Genomic DNA, 15662 nt, shown 5'->3' with positions numbered 1-15662 from the left:
TGACCAAAAAAAAATAAATAAACGTTTAATAACGACTCAAATAATTTTTTTTTTACTCATAAACATTATTGTAACGTGTATTTATGTCGGTGATAAAGTTTATATGTCGACATTAAATTAAAGTAAATTTTATAATCTGTCAGTTGGTTCATGTTGCATCACTTTAGCACGCTGGAAAAAGCGCCTGAATATAAACAACACAATTTAGGTTCTCGTATTTAATAACTCACATATATTTAGTTAAATAACTAATGTGTGTTGTTTAATTTATAGCAGTAGTTCTGTTTGCTGGCTGGTTTAAAAATGTTAAAAATTGTTTTTTTTAAAAAAAGGCAGATACTCGGGCAGCTCACAGAGTATTGTGTTACTCAGCTGTCAGCTGTTCGTGTTGCTGCTCCAACACTTTGTTTTTCGTGTCAGTATTTCTCTGTCAGTGAGTTTTTAATAAAGGTTTCGCTTGTTAAAATGCCCCGAGGAGGTAAGAGAGACGCTGAACCTGCTGCTGCGTGTTAAAGTCTGTTTGTGTACTGTGTGTTAGCGTGTTTGTTAGCCACCCGACAACAGGCAGCGATCCAGCCGAGTCGTCTGTGTTGACACCAAACTTAACTCACAGCTTTAAAACATTAAACAGGACGCTGTCAGTGCGTACACACCTCTTTAGCCTCGTTTGACACCTGTCTGCTCGCTGCTCTTCTCACCTGCCGTGCGAGTGTGTGCGTAGATCTGTGTGTGATGTAATTATTATTTTTTTTGCATAATCGTTTCAGGTAAGAAAGGCGGCCACAAGGGCCGAGTGCGGACGTATACCAGCCCAGAGGAGATAGATGCCCAGATGAAGGCGGAGAAAGAGAGGAAAAAGGTTGGTGGAGGGTACATCCTGAGGACTACAAGCTATATGCTGGGGACTACAATTCCCAACATGCACCTCTGGAGCATCTGAGATTAGATTAGATTTACTTTATTCATCCCACCACAGGGAAATGTACTTGTTACAGCAGCAGAGGAAAGTGAAGCATACACTACAGAATTAGAAAAAAGAAAAAAACAACAACAAACATAGAGAAATATCTATAACCTACAATAAACACGAAAAACAATCAACCTTCAAACTTCAAACAAGTACTGAGGATAAAAGTGGCATGATGTATAAAAAGAGTATTGTAATGTAAAGTGACCATAGTGTGAGAAATATTGCAAAGAAAGTGACCATGATACAAATAATAATATCATTGCAAGAGTAGTGACCATCATATAAATAATATTACAAAAGCATGATGTAAATAATAACTGCTGCAGCTTCTGTGGTGTTTATGTTTATGTGTTTGACCTGATGCATTTGTTTAATAATGCTCTCCTGCGTGTCATTCATGTGATGCAGCAAGAGCAGGAGGCGGCGGAGGCGGGTGCAGCTCCGAATGACATGGCAGAGGAGAAGCTACCTGCATCAGGATCAGAGGACAGCGATGATGAGAACTCTCTGGTATGACGCACACATGACACTGTTATATACAGTATAATACAATATTTCTTACGCGCACCTGTGAAGCTGAAGTTATTGCGATTGTTGTTTGAAGAGGAGGAGAGCAGGCGTGGAGGGCTTGATAGAAATCGAGAACCCCAACAGAGTGGCCCAGAAGTCAAAGAAGGTGACGCAGATCGAGGTGGATGAACCCAGGCAGTTATCGAGGAGAGAGAGGTGTGTGAGTCAGTAGCACCGTGTCAGTGATAAATAGTAACTTTTTTTTTAAAATGTTGTTTTTATATATTTTTTAAAAACAATTTAACAAAAGTGAAAAAGATATTTGGAGTATTATGAAGCACTAATTGTCAGCTCTGCTATCTTGTGTACAGTCAGCTAGAAATGTCAAACTATGTGTTAAAAAAAAAGTGTATTACCAGCAGATTTTGTGCACTGTAAGATAAAAATGCAGAAGAAACAATGTTAACACTATTTTGAAAGTGTCTCGATGGTACCATGCAACAGAATGACAGCACAGTGCCATACCTTAAGGAAAGCCACGTGTGTAACAGTTAGGAGATTAAGGCTGATGGATTTCACCTTTATAAATTCTCTGTGACATTAAGTTTCTATAATTTTCAGTCAAACATGTTTGATGGTGATTTTTCTCATGTCACTCGGGCACAGAGAGGAGATCGAGAAGCAGAAAGCGAAGGAGCGTTACATGAAGATGCACTTGGCAGGGAAGACAGACCAGGCCAAAGCTGACCTCGCTCGCCTCGCCATCATCAGGAAACAGAGAGAAGAGGCGGCCAAAAAGAAAGAAGAAGAGAAAAAAGGTAAAACAAAACGACTAATAAGATCATTATTATTATTATTATTGTTGTTGTTGTTGTTGTTGTTGTTGTTATTATTATATAGTTCTTTTTGTGTTGAACGGTTGGTATATTTTGAGTGCCCTAAGCTGGGAAAGGCAACATAATTTATCACCTTCAGCTGATATGGAAATGAAGGAACTGGACTGTTGACTCTCCTTATCTGAAGAGGTGTGAGGGAGTTTATTATTCTCTTGTCTGAGCCTCAGAGCAGCAGCACGAGGAGTCAGGTGATATCAAATACATTTGATTGATTTATTATTTTATTATTTATAATGACTGGAATCTGGACAGTTTTGTCTACAACTTCAATCTGTATCTGCTACAAAAGTCAGTCGCCTGAGGACTAAAAAGGACTAAACTAAAACTTTTTTCTCCTTTTTAAAAAGAGAGTGTTGTGCTCAAAGTACAATCACAGTCTGACCTGTGACCACTGAGCAGCTCCACTGGAACAGTTAGGGCTTTGCTGAAGGACAACACAGTGGTGGATTCATCCTGCCAGTCCAAGAGTTTTAACCATTGACCATTTGCTAAACCCCTCCACTGAACAGTGATTGTCCAGTCATGGTTTAGTAAAGTAAAGACTAGTATTAAATATAACTCATCATTTTAATATGTATGTGTGCCTTGACAGGCATAGCAACAGTAACTAGGGGAGGACAATCAGCTCTTTTACATGCAGAGCTCAAACAGCCTCTGTATCCACACGTCTAACTCATTGCGTCTCTTCTATTTTCTGCTCACAGCAAAAGACGCAGCGGCAGCAGCAGCGGCGGCCAAAGGAGTAAACTCTCTGTCACTGAAATGATGCACAGTATTTATCAGAGGCACTTTCACATGTTCATGGACTGGCACAATATATATTTGACTATTTTTAAAGGAGAAGCTATAATGTTGATATTACTGTAACATATGACCATCTCATTGGTCGAGGAGACACCAGTGGAGAGGGGTTGTGCATATTTTGGCATGAAGTAATGACCTCGTCGATCCCACCGGGAAGCAAAGCTACGGTCTTCATGTACGCTCGGAATGAAGCTCGTCTAACCTGCGATCTTGTACATGGTATTAATAATGGTATACTTATCATTGTATAATTCCGACTGCTAACTGAGCTTTGCCACTATTTTATTTTATTTTATTTTTTCTTTTAGGATCATACATTGTATATAACAGACTCTATTTCAGATTAATATGATGACACCAGTAAAAAAAAAAGTGCATTTTTTTTCCATTTGCTTTATTTCCCAATGAGAAAGCAGGTTTTACCCGCCTCAGGTGCAAGAGTCCACTGATATGAAAATGACATGGGTCAATATAGCAGATGTTTATTTTGGAAGAGTAGAAGTAGATTGTGGTGGTGCAGAGGAGGTTTTAGGGGTGTGTGCAATGTATACAGAGTGTAACCGAAATCAGCAAAGAGTGACCAGAAGCAGCTATAAGATGATATATATTTTAGAGATGTATAAGGTTCATGGAAAACAGAAGGTGTGACCGATGCCCACACTCCTCCTCATGCAGCATGGAAAAGTTCACAGCTTTGATGGTTCAACATTGAAACAATCACATGTTCACATTAACCACATGAATATTATTTAAATGTGCAATATGTATTACATCAGATCTAGCTGTGAAGAATTGAGTTTTATGAAGAATAAAACAGAGAGATTACGAAATAAGTCTAAATAAATGATGTTGATGTTCTGACCCCTGAGTACTCGATTAAATATTTTATTTCACATTTAACAAAACCTCCACAGATTGTTCTTGCTTGAAATGATTATTATATCATCTACTATAAATCAATAAATATCAGTATATTGAAGCATACAAGTGTCGGACACAGTGGTAAATGTACTGCGCCTTTCCAAGCGATTAACAATTCATATATGTTCACACATACATTAGCTGGTGCCAACTGCTTATCACAGCTAATCACAGCCTCAAGTCCAAGGACACTTCATCCCACCCCACCTCACCTCACCTCACCTCACCTGCTGATTAGTGGACGTCCTGCTCTACCGCCTGGGCGACAGCTGCCCAGATGAGTAATAGGTAACAATAAATAATAAGTCATTTTAATGACAATCCTACAGTTTACTGACGAACTTATACTACATATGTTAAAAGCTATTCTATTTTCAGAAGTTACACATACCAGTGTTACACCAAATCATGTGACCTGATTGTGACATTTCAGCTGCAAACTGTTTCATCTGACTTAATCAGTTCACTTTATTTTGATAGATGTTTGATAGATAAATGGTGCTACTAATATTTTACTGAAGATAAATATTGTTTGTCTTAACCACAGGTCTAAATCAATTAAAGTATAAATAGGTGTTAATACACACTCTGAGCAGGCGGTGGCGCTAATGTGTACCAAACATACTGGTTAATAAAACCACGAAGAAGAAGAAGACGTGAGTTGATTGGTTCAAAGTTTGGCGGACTTTGCACCAGAGACAGTTTATAAAAGGAGACGCCTCACTGAGGAGTCGCCTCCTGTATCTGTGTCACCGTCACACACACACACTGAGTCACTGAAGTAAACACTGGACTCATTTTCAACAAACATCTTCTCAACATCTGACACTGAAACGACATTTTTCAGTCACACAAATCAGGAGAAAATTCACTTTGTTTGAGACTTATCTCTGTCTTGGTAACACACTCTCGCGAGATTTGGCAACATATCTCTCTCTGTCGGTGATGAATCGTTGATTTGGTTTCTCCAAATATGATTAATAACAACTTAACTAGTACTTAAATAAATATCGGGATCATTTTTTTGTCCACGTGAAGATCCTGACACTAAAATAACGTGTTTATCGGGAAAAAAATTAACTCAGACACTCTCGCGAGATTTAGCAACATCGATATACTCGATTTGGTTTCACTAAAAAATCTATAGCAACTTAACTAAAACTTAAATAACTTTTAAAAACACAACACAGTCTGTTTTCATCGACGTTCATACAACACTTCCAAACGAGATCTGGGATCGGGGGCGAGGAAATCACGCCTCATATCATTGGCGCTGATTGGAGAGGGGGGCGTTATCCTGCGCGGTAGCATCTTTGTTCATAACACGCAGAGGCTGTTGGAGCTCGGTGGGCACGTTTCAGTCTGAAGTGACAGGCGGCGGCGGGAGTCTCCCCTCGACTGTGAGTGAGTTAAACGACAAGTTATTCATGTTTAACGGCTACAGAGAAGTGTGAACAGAAAAGGGAGTTAATGTTTGTGTTGTTGCGGAAGTTTAAACTAATGTTTAAATGTGTTATTTGTCTCTTATGTTGACGCTAGCCAGCTAGTTTCTTCGCTGTTAGAAGTAGCATGCTGGCTGTTTTCACTTTTTTACATGTGCATGTTTTAACTTCAGCTGCTCTCTAAAGTTTTATGACTGATGCTAACTGTCTGCATCAGTCTAATAAATGTCATGTGCTCAGCTCGGCTCGGCTCAGCTCGGTCACTCTTTTCTTTATTAACTCTGCAAACAGGACAAAGCAGCCTCAGATAAAGATTTGGCAACAACCTGCAAACTTTATGTATTTGTGTGGATTTGTGAATGTGTTATCAGAGTTACCTAACAGCCCTGTGTGTGTGTGTGTGTGTGTGTTATGACAGTTTGTTCATCTTCAGTCGGTTCAAAGTTTAACCGAGGAGACCATATCACGCCATAATCCGAGTTACAACACTGCTGTGAACTGTGCATGAAGAGTCAACCTCTGTCTGAGGATTAGAGCTGTGATAATACACCTGTTTGTCTCACTTTGATATTGTTTTATGTTTTTATTTCTGTGTGATCCTTATCGAGTTATCTTTGAGATGAAAAGATGAAAAGTCCAAGGTCCTCTTCTGGTTAGAAAAGTTTTTCATTTCAGATGGTGAAATTCTGTTTTTGTTCTTTTAACTCCAAATCATACAGTGCTCCACCATGAGCAAACACTTTGTTTAACAGGCAGAAACCTGGAGCAGAACCTGGGCAGATATCTGCCACGAACAGTTGAGTTAAAGACAACGAGGGCATGATGGGACACGAGTGTGAAGAAGTCCTCCGGCAGTCTAGACCTATAGCAGCACAACTAAGTGATGGATCAGGACTCACCTGAGACAGCCCGACTCTTAAATGTGGAGACGGTGTTCTGGGAGCTGAAGAAAGGCTTATTCGTTATAACAACATTATTTATTGTTGAATGTATCCTGAACAGAACCAGTTCAAGAACCAGAGCTAATTAGTCTCCACGACTGCAGAGTGTTTGAACCATTCGTTTTACCTTCACTCACTTACTGTACCTGCATGGATGTGACTAATTCCTTCGTCATACCAGGTTAGAAAAGAGGTCCAAGAGATGTCGAAGCCATACTTAAATCAAAATGTTTCTTAAATTGACAGCAGATCTTTGCTTGACTAGCGTACTTTGGGTTTAATTGATGTTTAATCTTTTAACTTTTAGCCAGAAGAGCCTTGGACCTTCCTAACACTCCGGTCCCTTCACTTTCTAAAGTATCATCTTCCTCTTCAGATTTCCACTTTGTGTGAGCAGAGGAACGACGATCATGTCTTTAACAAACGGCCAAAGCGTGAGCAAAGAAACATGGGACTCGCACAACAAGATGATGCTGGATCCTCTGTCCGTCAGCGACTCTGAGGTTTGTTGGATTTTACAAACAGAACGTCTCATCTACACCCGTGTTTGTAGAGACTGCGGTGATGATTCAGTGATAGTTATTTTTGTTTATATTTTGCATGAGATTGGTGTTATCTCCTGAGAATTCCAGTATTTATTAGTGTTTATTTGTGTTCAGGTGTTTAACATCATCAAAAAAGAGAAGCACAGGCAGATTTATGGTCTGGAGCTCATCGCGTCGGAGAACTTTGCCAGCAGAGCGGTCCTGGAGGCTCTGGGTTCCTGTATGAACAACAAGTACTCTGAGGGATATCCCGGTCAGAGGTACGAGATACCAATGTTTGATTACATTCTGCTTTATCCTGACTATTCATTAAATCAGTAATGATCTTCATGATCGATGTGTTCAGGTACTACGGTGGTACAGAGCATGTTGATGAGCTGGAGAGACTCTGTCAGAAGAGGGCGCTGGAGGCTTACGGTCTGGACTCTGAGAAATGGGGCGTCAACGTGCAGCCGTACTCAGGTATCAAACAATCTAACATCTAAAACTCTTCATCGTGTTCTCGTTCCTCTGTCTGACTTTATTACTTTTGTCTCTCTGTGAAGGTTCTCCGGCTAACTTTGCTGTCTACACGGCCGTCGTGGAGCCTCACGGCAGGATCATGGGGCTGGACCTTCCTGATGGAGGTCACCTGACTCACGGCTTCATGACGGAGAAGAAGAAAATCTCTGCCACGTCCATCTTTTTTGAGTCCATGCCGTATAAGGTATCCAACAATCACACGTATTTGTCCACACACTCAGACAGGCACAGATGTGGATGATAACCGTATGCTATTGCCATGACATTAGACGCAATATAATTCACTCCAGAACAACAACAGCACAATATGTTACCTCAGGAATAAACAGAAAGTAGAGTTATTACCTTTTTGACAGTTTATAAGCTTCATAAAAGTAGAATTTGTGTTGTATTGGATCACGTTAGATCTTATAGGTGTGCCTAATGAAGTGTATTAGTGTACGTGTACTGATTTTTGAGGTTTAGAGGCAGCTGGAGCTATTTCCTTAATTCATAAAAACAATCGGGGTTGAACGAGGTGAATTTTTTTTGTATGGTTTGTTTGTAATGTTAAAATAAAATGTAATCCAGACAGCACTTTATATATTTGGCTCTTTATATGGTTTTATATTAATGTAATTGTAGTGATAAAAAGTTTGATAACACCTTGGGGAAATGAATTTAATTACTGCTCATGCTTTTTATTAGAGTTATAATTGGATCCCACATAAGATGAGATAAGATAAGAAAGACTTTATTGATCCCACTCTGGGGAAATTCACTCGTTACAGCAGCTCATATAGACGAGCTGGATAAGAAGTCTTTGTTCTCAAGTTGAAAGCTGTCCAGAGTTAAGGGTGAGTTCATTCAGCCACGTCTCTGTGATGCTACACTAGACCCTGTACAAAATATGAAACTGACGGAGCACCATCCTTTGTATGTTCTGTATATCAGATGTAGCTGTTGACATGTTGTCCTGTTTTTAGGTGCATCCAGAAACTGGCTACATCGACTATGACAGACTGCAAGAAAACGCTCGGCTGTTCCACCCCAAACTCATCATTGCAGGTCCTTTAACACACACACACACACACACACACACACACACACACACACATACACACACACACACACACACACACACACACAGTACATGCAACAAATCATTAAATTATGGCGGAGTTTGTATCCAAAGAAGCTGAAAAACATTTTTTCTTCTTCTTCCTCAGGAACGAGCTGTTATTCCCGCAACATCGACTACGCCCGCATGAAGCAAATCGCAAATGAGAACGGAGCGTACCTGATGTCAGACATGGCTCACATCAGTGGACTGGTGGCTGCTGGAGTCGTGCCTTCACCCTTTGAGTACTCTGACATCGTTTCCACGACAACACACAAGACACTGCGCGGCTGCCGTGCTGGACTCATCTTCTACAGGAAAGGTAGGAATGTTGTTTTGTCATCGACACTTTATATTATATTTGTTTTGTTGGTACCACCTCCCGTCACTCTGACTTTCTGTTTCCCTCCTGCAGGCGTGCGCAGCGTGGATGTCAAGGGGAAGGAGACTCTGTATAACTTGGAGTCGTTGATCAACCAGGCCGTGTTTCCAGGTCTGCAGGGAGGACCGCACAACCACGCTATCGCAGGTCCGCCTCGTCATCGTTTCCCTCCATTTTGACTTTGACTCAGCTTCACCTCTGCTGTCATTCGGTCATGTCGACATCTATCTCAGTTAGGACTTGTCTTTCTCTGGCAGGTGTTGCTGTTGCTCTAAAACAAGCCATGACGCCTGAGTTCAAGGCCTACCAGACGCAGGTTCTTGCTAACTGCAAAGCTCTGTCCAGTGGTCTCATCGACCAAGGCTACAAGATCGTTACTGGTAGGTGCCACCACGGAGAATGGTTAACACATGAAACTATTAATATTTATAACCACATGATGACATACCAGAGAGCCGTTATTTATAACGGCATCATCATAGTATTGTGGTGATTTAAAAAGGGCCGTGATAGCAGTTAAGAGCTCCATCTATTCTCCTCTTTGTCTTCCCGTGTAGGCGGCTCTGACAACCATCTGATCCTGTTGGACCTGCGCAGCAAAGGAACTGATGGAGGACGAGCTGAGAAGGTTCTGGAAGCCTGTGCCATCGCCTGTAATAAGAACACCTGTCCAGGTATGTGATCCATGCATGTTTGTCAGCATACAGGTGTAGCCCCTCACAGTCGTCTTTTGACTGTGGACAATCCTTTTTTTCAATGTGTCTCTATGTGTTTTTGTTGTAGGGGATAAGAGTGCTCTGCGTCCTAGCGGTCTGAGGTTTGGCTCTCCAGCTCTGACCTCCAGAGGTTTGGTGGAGGATGACTTCAAGAAGGTGGCCGAGTTCATTCACAGAGGTAATCCTTAAATAAATAAAAGTGACAAACAAAGTAAAAATTACCAATATATTTTCTGAAACCACTCTGCTTTCTCCTCTTTCTCCCGCAGGTATCGTGCTGACCCTGGAGATTCAGTCGAGCCTAGATCCAAAGGCTCCTCTGAGGGAGTTCGTTCAGGCTCTGGCTCAGGGAGAGAAGTTCCAGCAGCGAGTAGCAGAAATCAAAACGGAGGTCGAGGCTTTCGCCAGCCGGTTCCCCATGCCGGGCCTGCCTGAGCTGTAGAGATGATTGTAACAAACACTGTTTAAGCCAATGTATATTTGTTGATTCAAATATATACTTCCTCATGACTTCACAACAGTAGATTTGCAGACTTCACCGTCCTCCGTTATTCAGTGTTGCTGCAGTGGCCTTGCTGTTTTTCCACTGTAGATCTGGTCTCAGGCCAGATCACCCTGCAGCTAATCGCCACGATGCCTGTTTTAGTCCGATTATGGCCTCACGATCACAGTTAAGCTTTAAACTTGTCAGAAAATCTTTTGTATTAAATTAGCAATCCAAAGTTACTGTACTGCACAAAGTGTGACTGTTTGTTTCATACATGAGCATTCTCTGTCATATACTGTCTACATGTACGGTTTAATAAAAACAATTTGATAACATAATTGTTACATTAAAGCAACCAAAATGAATGAAACTACAAGTATGGATGTGTATGATCTTTCAACATGACTGTCACAGAGTAAGTTTTGCAGATATTTGTGGACAAATTAAATTTGATCTGTTGCTATAGAAAAGTTAAGAGATCACTAAAGCTATTACAATTAATCCTGAAGGGAAGTGTTTGTACCAAATTTTACGGCAGTTTATTAAACATGAATCATTAGGATTCATCCTCCAGGGACCACGACAATCCATCCAGTACTGTCAATGTATTTTAGTCTGGACCAACGTGGTGGACCGACTGACAGAACAACATTATGCTGCTGTCAGACTCTTTAACACCAGCATGACTTCATAACTTTCTTCTATAGATTTCTTATTTATTAATAATATTCATCAACCTTGTGTATACGAGCTGCTGTGACAACTGAATTCCATCTTATCAAAATAAAAAAACATTAATTCAAGAGCATAAAATAAAACAAAAACCTCAACATTATAAAAGCAAGTGCACACATTTATTTTTCTATGTAACAAATTATCGCATCAGTTTATTCCTGCTATAAAATGAACAGACATAATCAAATAAATTATTTAAAAATCTAAAAAATAATTATAATGAATGAATTAATACAAATACATTTAAAATATTAAAATATATAACAGTATAATGAGAAACGTTTCGTTAAAATACGACAAAATTATTAAATTAATTATTAATAAAACAATTTGTTTCATAAATATCGTTACTAAATCATTTTAAATCTGAGGCTCCGTCGCCATAACAACGTGTTCCAGCCGTTAGCGCTCGAGGACCGTCGCCATAACAACGTGTTCCAGCCGTTAGCGCTCGAGGATCGACTGGTCTCGTCTTATCCCGCGAGGTCAGAGGTCAGTGCGCGCGCCTCCTCCGACCCATCCGACAGAACAAGGAGCCGCTCGTGACTCAAAGTTACACACCGACCGCGGTTCCCGGTTCTCCGCCTCCAAACGGCTCCGTGAAGCTTCAGACACCGGCGGCTGACCCGGTTCCTGCGCGCGGAGCTCGCTCCAGCTCATCGGTTAGCCTAGCTAGCCTCGTTAGCCACTTTAGCTGCTCCTCCTGAAGCTAACTCGGCTAACCCGTCCGACCGGACCGGAGCTCGGCGAACCGACGCAGACATGCAGGACTTACTGGCCAACGTGGATCACATCAAGTTCGACCTGGAGATCGCTGTGCAGCAGCAGCTCGGGGCGCAGCCTCTCCCCTTCCCCGGCATGGACAGTAAGTGTCGGGCTCGAAGCTGCTTCTGTAGCCGCGGTAACGGCTGATCAGGTGGAGGCTAACCGCCGCAATAACGTGATGATTCATGTGTGTGTGTCCCCGCAGAGTCCGGGTCCGCTGTGTGCGAGTTCTTCATGAGAGCAGCGTGTATAAAAGGTAAAGAAACAACAACATGACAACAGTTCACCTGCAGCAGCTCAGCTCTTCTTCACCTGTCCATGCAGGTGTGCTGCACCGTGTCACGTGTAACTAACTGTAGAAGGAGAAAGTTTTGTACTTCCACAAAGGATGAGATTGATTTTTAAAAAGTGGTTAAAGCAGCAGAGGCACAGGGATGTTCAAAGTACAGCGGTCAGATTTCATGCGGCCAAAGCTTCATTTTTATTAATTATTTAATTATTTTTGTCCTGCTAGGATTGTCAGATTCTGTATGGCTGGAAGATTTGGCTTTTTTTGTTTGACATAATGAAGCATTTGAACCTCTAAGGACATAACAGCTTGTTATATATCTGTAGATGTGACATAAAATATTTGATTTTGTTAAGGCAAGAGCAAGAGTGATGTGTTTCAAACTTAAATGTTAACAGACTTTGCATTACTCGTAATAAGTCGTGTTTAAAATGAACATGAGGTTAAAAAAGGAAGAACTGGTTTTTAGATTTGGTCACGCCCGATTGGTTTAGATTTGGTTACACTGTCATTAAAAAAAGTTAATTGTGACAATCAAAACAAAATTGTTACATTTGTCTGTAACTTTTATTAGTAATTGTTTCATTTTTTTTTTTATCAACTTCACATTGTCAAATCTGGCTACCAACAACTGGACATGTTACACCTATCCCCCAGACTGTCACTTGATTCTGTGCCAGTATTTTTACTACTTTTAGTACTTTGCATAAAAGTATCTCAGGAAAAAATGTCAGTTGTAATATTTTTGACAGGTTTGGGACGCTGAGTGAACCGACTGTCACAGTCAGCACTCAAAATGAACTTTTTTTTTCCTCTTGCAACTTCCCCAAATTCTGTTTTAAACTGTCCTAGACAACGTTTTTTCCAGTCTAAATAATGAATATTGTTTAACTCATTCTGCTAGTTGTTCCCTGCACTTATATCGTGATTTAAAAATCACAATCAGTTTTCATAATTCTCTTATTCATTGGTTAAGTTTTTATTTCAAACAGTTTGATTGATAAATACAGCACATGGCATTACGAATTTTGAACATTGTCATTATTTATCCAGGTAATCACAAACTCATCACAGGAACATCATGAAGAAAAAACCTTTGGAAAGGATCAAATAAACTTTTTAATTTATTTTTGAGTTATTTCATAGAAGTAGCGACCATTTTCTGTTGCTGCTCCACAATAAAATCCTCTGTGTGGTTCGTTAGTGAAAGCTTTTTTTATGTAACGAGCGGCACAAGCATGAAGTGGTGAGTCCTGGTTGTGGCACACATCTAAGTATGGTGAAACAGAGAATACTGACTTGTGACACTGTTTGTGGGTCTAGCGATCGGCTCAGCGGGAATGAATTGAGAGAAGTGACATCTCTTTATCTTGTTTCCGTTCTCAGGTGGGATGTGTCCGTTCCGCCACATCAGTGGAGAGAAGACGGTGGTGTGTAAGCACTGGCTCAGAGGACTGTGTAAGAAAGGAGACCAGTGCGAGTTTCTCCACGAATACGACATGACCAAGATGCCCGAGTGCTACTTCTACTCAAAGTTTGGTTCGTTGACTCGATGTTTCATAATCTCACGCTGCCGAACTCGATGACTGCTGAGTGTGTTTCGTTAATGTTTTGTGTTGACGCTCGCAGGTGAGTGTAGCAACAAGGAATGTCCGTTCCTGCACATTGATCCCGAATCCAAGATCAAAGACTGTCCGTGGTACGATCGAGGCTTCTGCAAACACGGTAAGTGTTGCTCTGCGGCGAACATGAGCGTTACAGCAGTGATGATTTTAATATAACATCTTCGCTTCCTGTTTTGGATTGTCTCAGGTCCGGACTGCAGACACAGACACACGAGAAGAGTGATCTGTGTCAACTACCTGGTGGGCTTCTGTCCGGAAGGAAAATCCTGTAAATTTATGCAGTATGTGACATTTTTTTATCTGATTCCTACATGATACATCAGACTGAGGCAGTGATGTAGATCTAACAGTGACGTGTCTTTCTCCAGCCCTCGTTTTGAACTGCCTATGGGAGCTTCTGAGCAGCCGCCTCTACCACAGCAAACCCAGAACCAGACAAAGGTACGAGGTCACACACATCTGTATTTATAAATGACGGGTCGCGATGAATGTGTATTTATTCACGTAATGTTCTCTGCTTGTTGCAGCCCGTGCCCACTATCGGCCGCTCGTCGCTCTCTCTAATCCAGCTGACCAACTCCAGTCCAGGCCAGCGGCCGCAGAATCACACACCGATGGCCGCCACTCAGCAAAATAACATGACCGGCAACAGAGGGCCGCGGCCGCTGGACCAGGTCACCTGCTACAAGGTGAGCCAACTGAACATTCGTCTGCTAATGTGTTCAAAATCCATTCGTAGACACCAGTCACCAGTATGAAGACTGGCATTAGTTTTAATTTCATACTTATTATTCATACTTTTATTCACTTTCTTGCCAAATGTTGTATGAGAAGATCAAGATGACAATTAAAAAAATTTACTACATATCATGAAATAGAAACTTTGTAGTCTAAATTAAATAGAAATTATGAATTGGTTTAACAGTTATGTACATAAAATATATCTAACCCTCATATACCTACTCTTAAATTAGATAACACGTTACTTGGTGAGCTTCAGAGATCCATGTAGCGATCAGTCGAGCAATCAATCAATCCGCGATCTTTGTTTCTCAATTTTGAAAAGAATGTAGACAAAAAGCCAGATTTCAAATAGTCTGTACTTCTTCATCGGGGACACAGATACAACACAGGCGATTTTTAGATCTCAAAATAAAATAAGATTTTTAAATAGGCATATTTACGAGAAATCAGTTTTTCCCCTCCCTTCTTTTTCTGCAAGCCGTTAACATCTTCATTCTTCTGTCTGCAGTGTGGTGAGAAGGGTCACTACGCCAACAAATGCACTAAAGGCCATCTTGCCTTCTTGAGCGGACAGTAGCCTTCAGCCTCGAGGTCATCACAGTGGTGCACCTCGGTTCCCTCCTGATGTGAGCAGCAGAGGGGAAGCCTCTTTGCTTCACTTAAAGACTTTAACTGCCCGTGTTGTGCGGCAGTAAGAAAAGATCAACAAAGCTACGATTTCTATTTTTCCCACCGTGGACACGTGAAAACAAGAAGACACAGAAGAGATCAGTCTGTGTGGCTGTGGTTCAATGACTCGCGGGTTAGTCTGCAGTGTTTTCTACAATGTTTGTACTGTAATATTTAAATACACACCACACCCAGCAGAGGGGCAGCGCTGCTGCGGGTCATGTGACTGCATCAGTGACACCAGACCAGTTCTGTTCTGTGTAAACGAAATAAAAAGTGACCAATGCCAGTAGGAATGTAATTTTGCAATAATGTTTGTTCGAGCCCAAATCCACCCTGCAATAGTTTGTATTCTTACGTCGCCACATTTTAAACTCTTAACGACACATTTTAAATCCTGGAAGTGGTAAATTATCGGGCGTGTGCTGAGGTTCTGTTAGATCTGAAAGAAAATTCAAATTGTTGCCATAGGACGGGTGGAGCTCATCTCAAACAGGCATCTCAAGATACGTTTCATTGTGGATACAATCTGTGCAGTGTGTACAAATAAATGTTCTTGTTACAGATTTATTCTTTTTTTTTTTAGACTAAACACACCAA

At 41.0% G+C, this 15662-nt stretch overlaps 3 protein-coding genes across 5 annotated transcripts; all 3 read left to right on the top strand.

Annotated features, from left to right (window-relative positions):
* The first annotated feature begins 330 nt into the window (after positions 1-330).
* pdap1b (pdgfa associated protein 1b) lies at positions 331-4077 on the top strand. The gene is made up of 6 exons (XM_019265070.2): positions 331-478; positions 768-859; positions 1379-1480; positions 1575-1696; positions 2147-2298; positions 3081-4077. Exons 1-6 carry the CDS (start codon positions 466-468, stop codon positions 3140-3142), a joined length of 543 nt encoding a protein of 180 aa, XP_019120615.1. The 5' UTR covers positions 331-465; the 3' UTR covers positions 3143-4077.
* A 1296-nt stretch (positions 4078-5373) lies between these two features.
* shmt1 (serine hydroxymethyltransferase 1 (soluble)) lies at positions 5374-10611 on the top strand. Of its 3 annotated transcripts, none has more exons than XM_010747216.3 (12): positions 5374-5501; positions 6861-6987; positions 7144-7289; positions 7376-7491; positions 7575-7735; positions 8517-8598; positions 8760-8972; positions 9066-9179; positions 9290-9412; positions 9590-9706; positions 9816-9926; positions 10018-10611. In XM_010747216.3, exons 2-12 carry the CDS (start codon positions 6895-6897, stop codon positions 10188-10190), a joined length of 1449 nt encoding a protein of 482 aa, XP_010745518.3. In that variant the 5' UTR covers positions 5374-5501; positions 6861-6894; the 3' UTR covers positions 10191-10611. The 3 variants fall into 3 exon arrangements, with proteins under 3 accessions (XP_010745518.3, XP_019120612.2, XP_027141686.1); XM_019265067.2 differs by having other exon boundaries at positions 5393-5505; XM_027285885.1 differs by lacking the exon at positions 5374-5501 and adding an exon at positions 6647-6665.
* Positions 10612-11409: 798 nt separating this feature from the next.
* On the top strand, positions 11410-15626 carry cpsf4 (cleavage and polyadenylation specific factor 4). Its single transcript, XM_010747218.3, has 8 exons — positions 11410-11835; positions 11941-11991; positions 13411-13563; positions 13654-13749; positions 13837-13930; positions 14018-14090; positions 14177-14338; positions 14902-15626. Exons 1-8 carry the CDS (start codon positions 11733-11735, stop codon positions 14968-14970), a joined length of 801 nt encoding a protein of 266 aa, XP_010745520.1. The 5' UTR covers positions 11410-11732; the 3' UTR covers positions 14971-15626.
* Positions 15627-15662: the final 36 nt, after the last annotated feature.

This window comes from Larimichthys crocea, chromosome XII (genome assembly GCF_000972845.2).
Source record: "Larimichthys crocea isolate SSNF chromosome XII, L_crocea_2.0, whole genome shotgun sequence".
In the NCBI taxonomy this organism is placed as follows: Eukaryota; Metazoa; Chordata; class Actinopteri; family Sciaenidae; genus Larimichthys; species Larimichthys crocea.
The sequence above is the reverse complement of the archived record's forward strand: the minus strand, read 5'-3'. Positions and strand labels throughout refer to the sequence as shown.

Bases quoted from the DNA above. Each gene is read 5' to 3' on its own strand.
- pdap1b (XM_019265070.2), top strand. The intron at 860-1,378 runs GTTGGTGGAGGG...CATGTGATGCAG, and splicing joins CGGAGAAAGAGAGGAAAAAG to CAAGAGCAGGAGGCGGCGGA. The intron at 2,299-3,080 runs GTAAAACAAAAC...TTCTGCTCACAG, and splicing joins GAAAGAAGAAGAGAAAAAAG to CAAAAGACGCAGCGGCAGCA.
- cpsf4 (XM_010747218.3), top strand. From the start codon at position 11,733: ATGCAGGACTTACTGGCCAACGTGGATCACATCAAGTTCGACCTGGAG. The intron at 11,992-13,410 runs GTAAAGAAACAA...TTCCGTTCTCAG, and splicing joins GAGAGCAGCGTGTATAAAAG to GTGGGATGTGTCCGTTCCGC. The intron at 13,750-13,836 runs GTAAGTGTTGCT...GGATTGTCTCAG, and splicing joins TCGAGGCTTCTGCAAACACG to GTCCGGACTGCAGACACAGA.
- shmt1 (XM_010747216.3), top strand. From the start codon at position 6,895: ATGTCTTTAACAAACGGCCAAAGCGTGAGCAAAGAAACATGGGACTCG. The intron at 6,988-7,143 runs GTTTGTTGGATT...ATTTGTGTTCAG, and splicing joins TGTCCGTCAGCGACTCTGAG to GTGTTTAACATCATCAAAAA. The intron at 7,290-7,375 runs GTACGAGATACC...CGATGTGTTCAG, and splicing joins GAGGGATATCCCGGTCAGAG to GTACTACGGTGGTACAGAGC.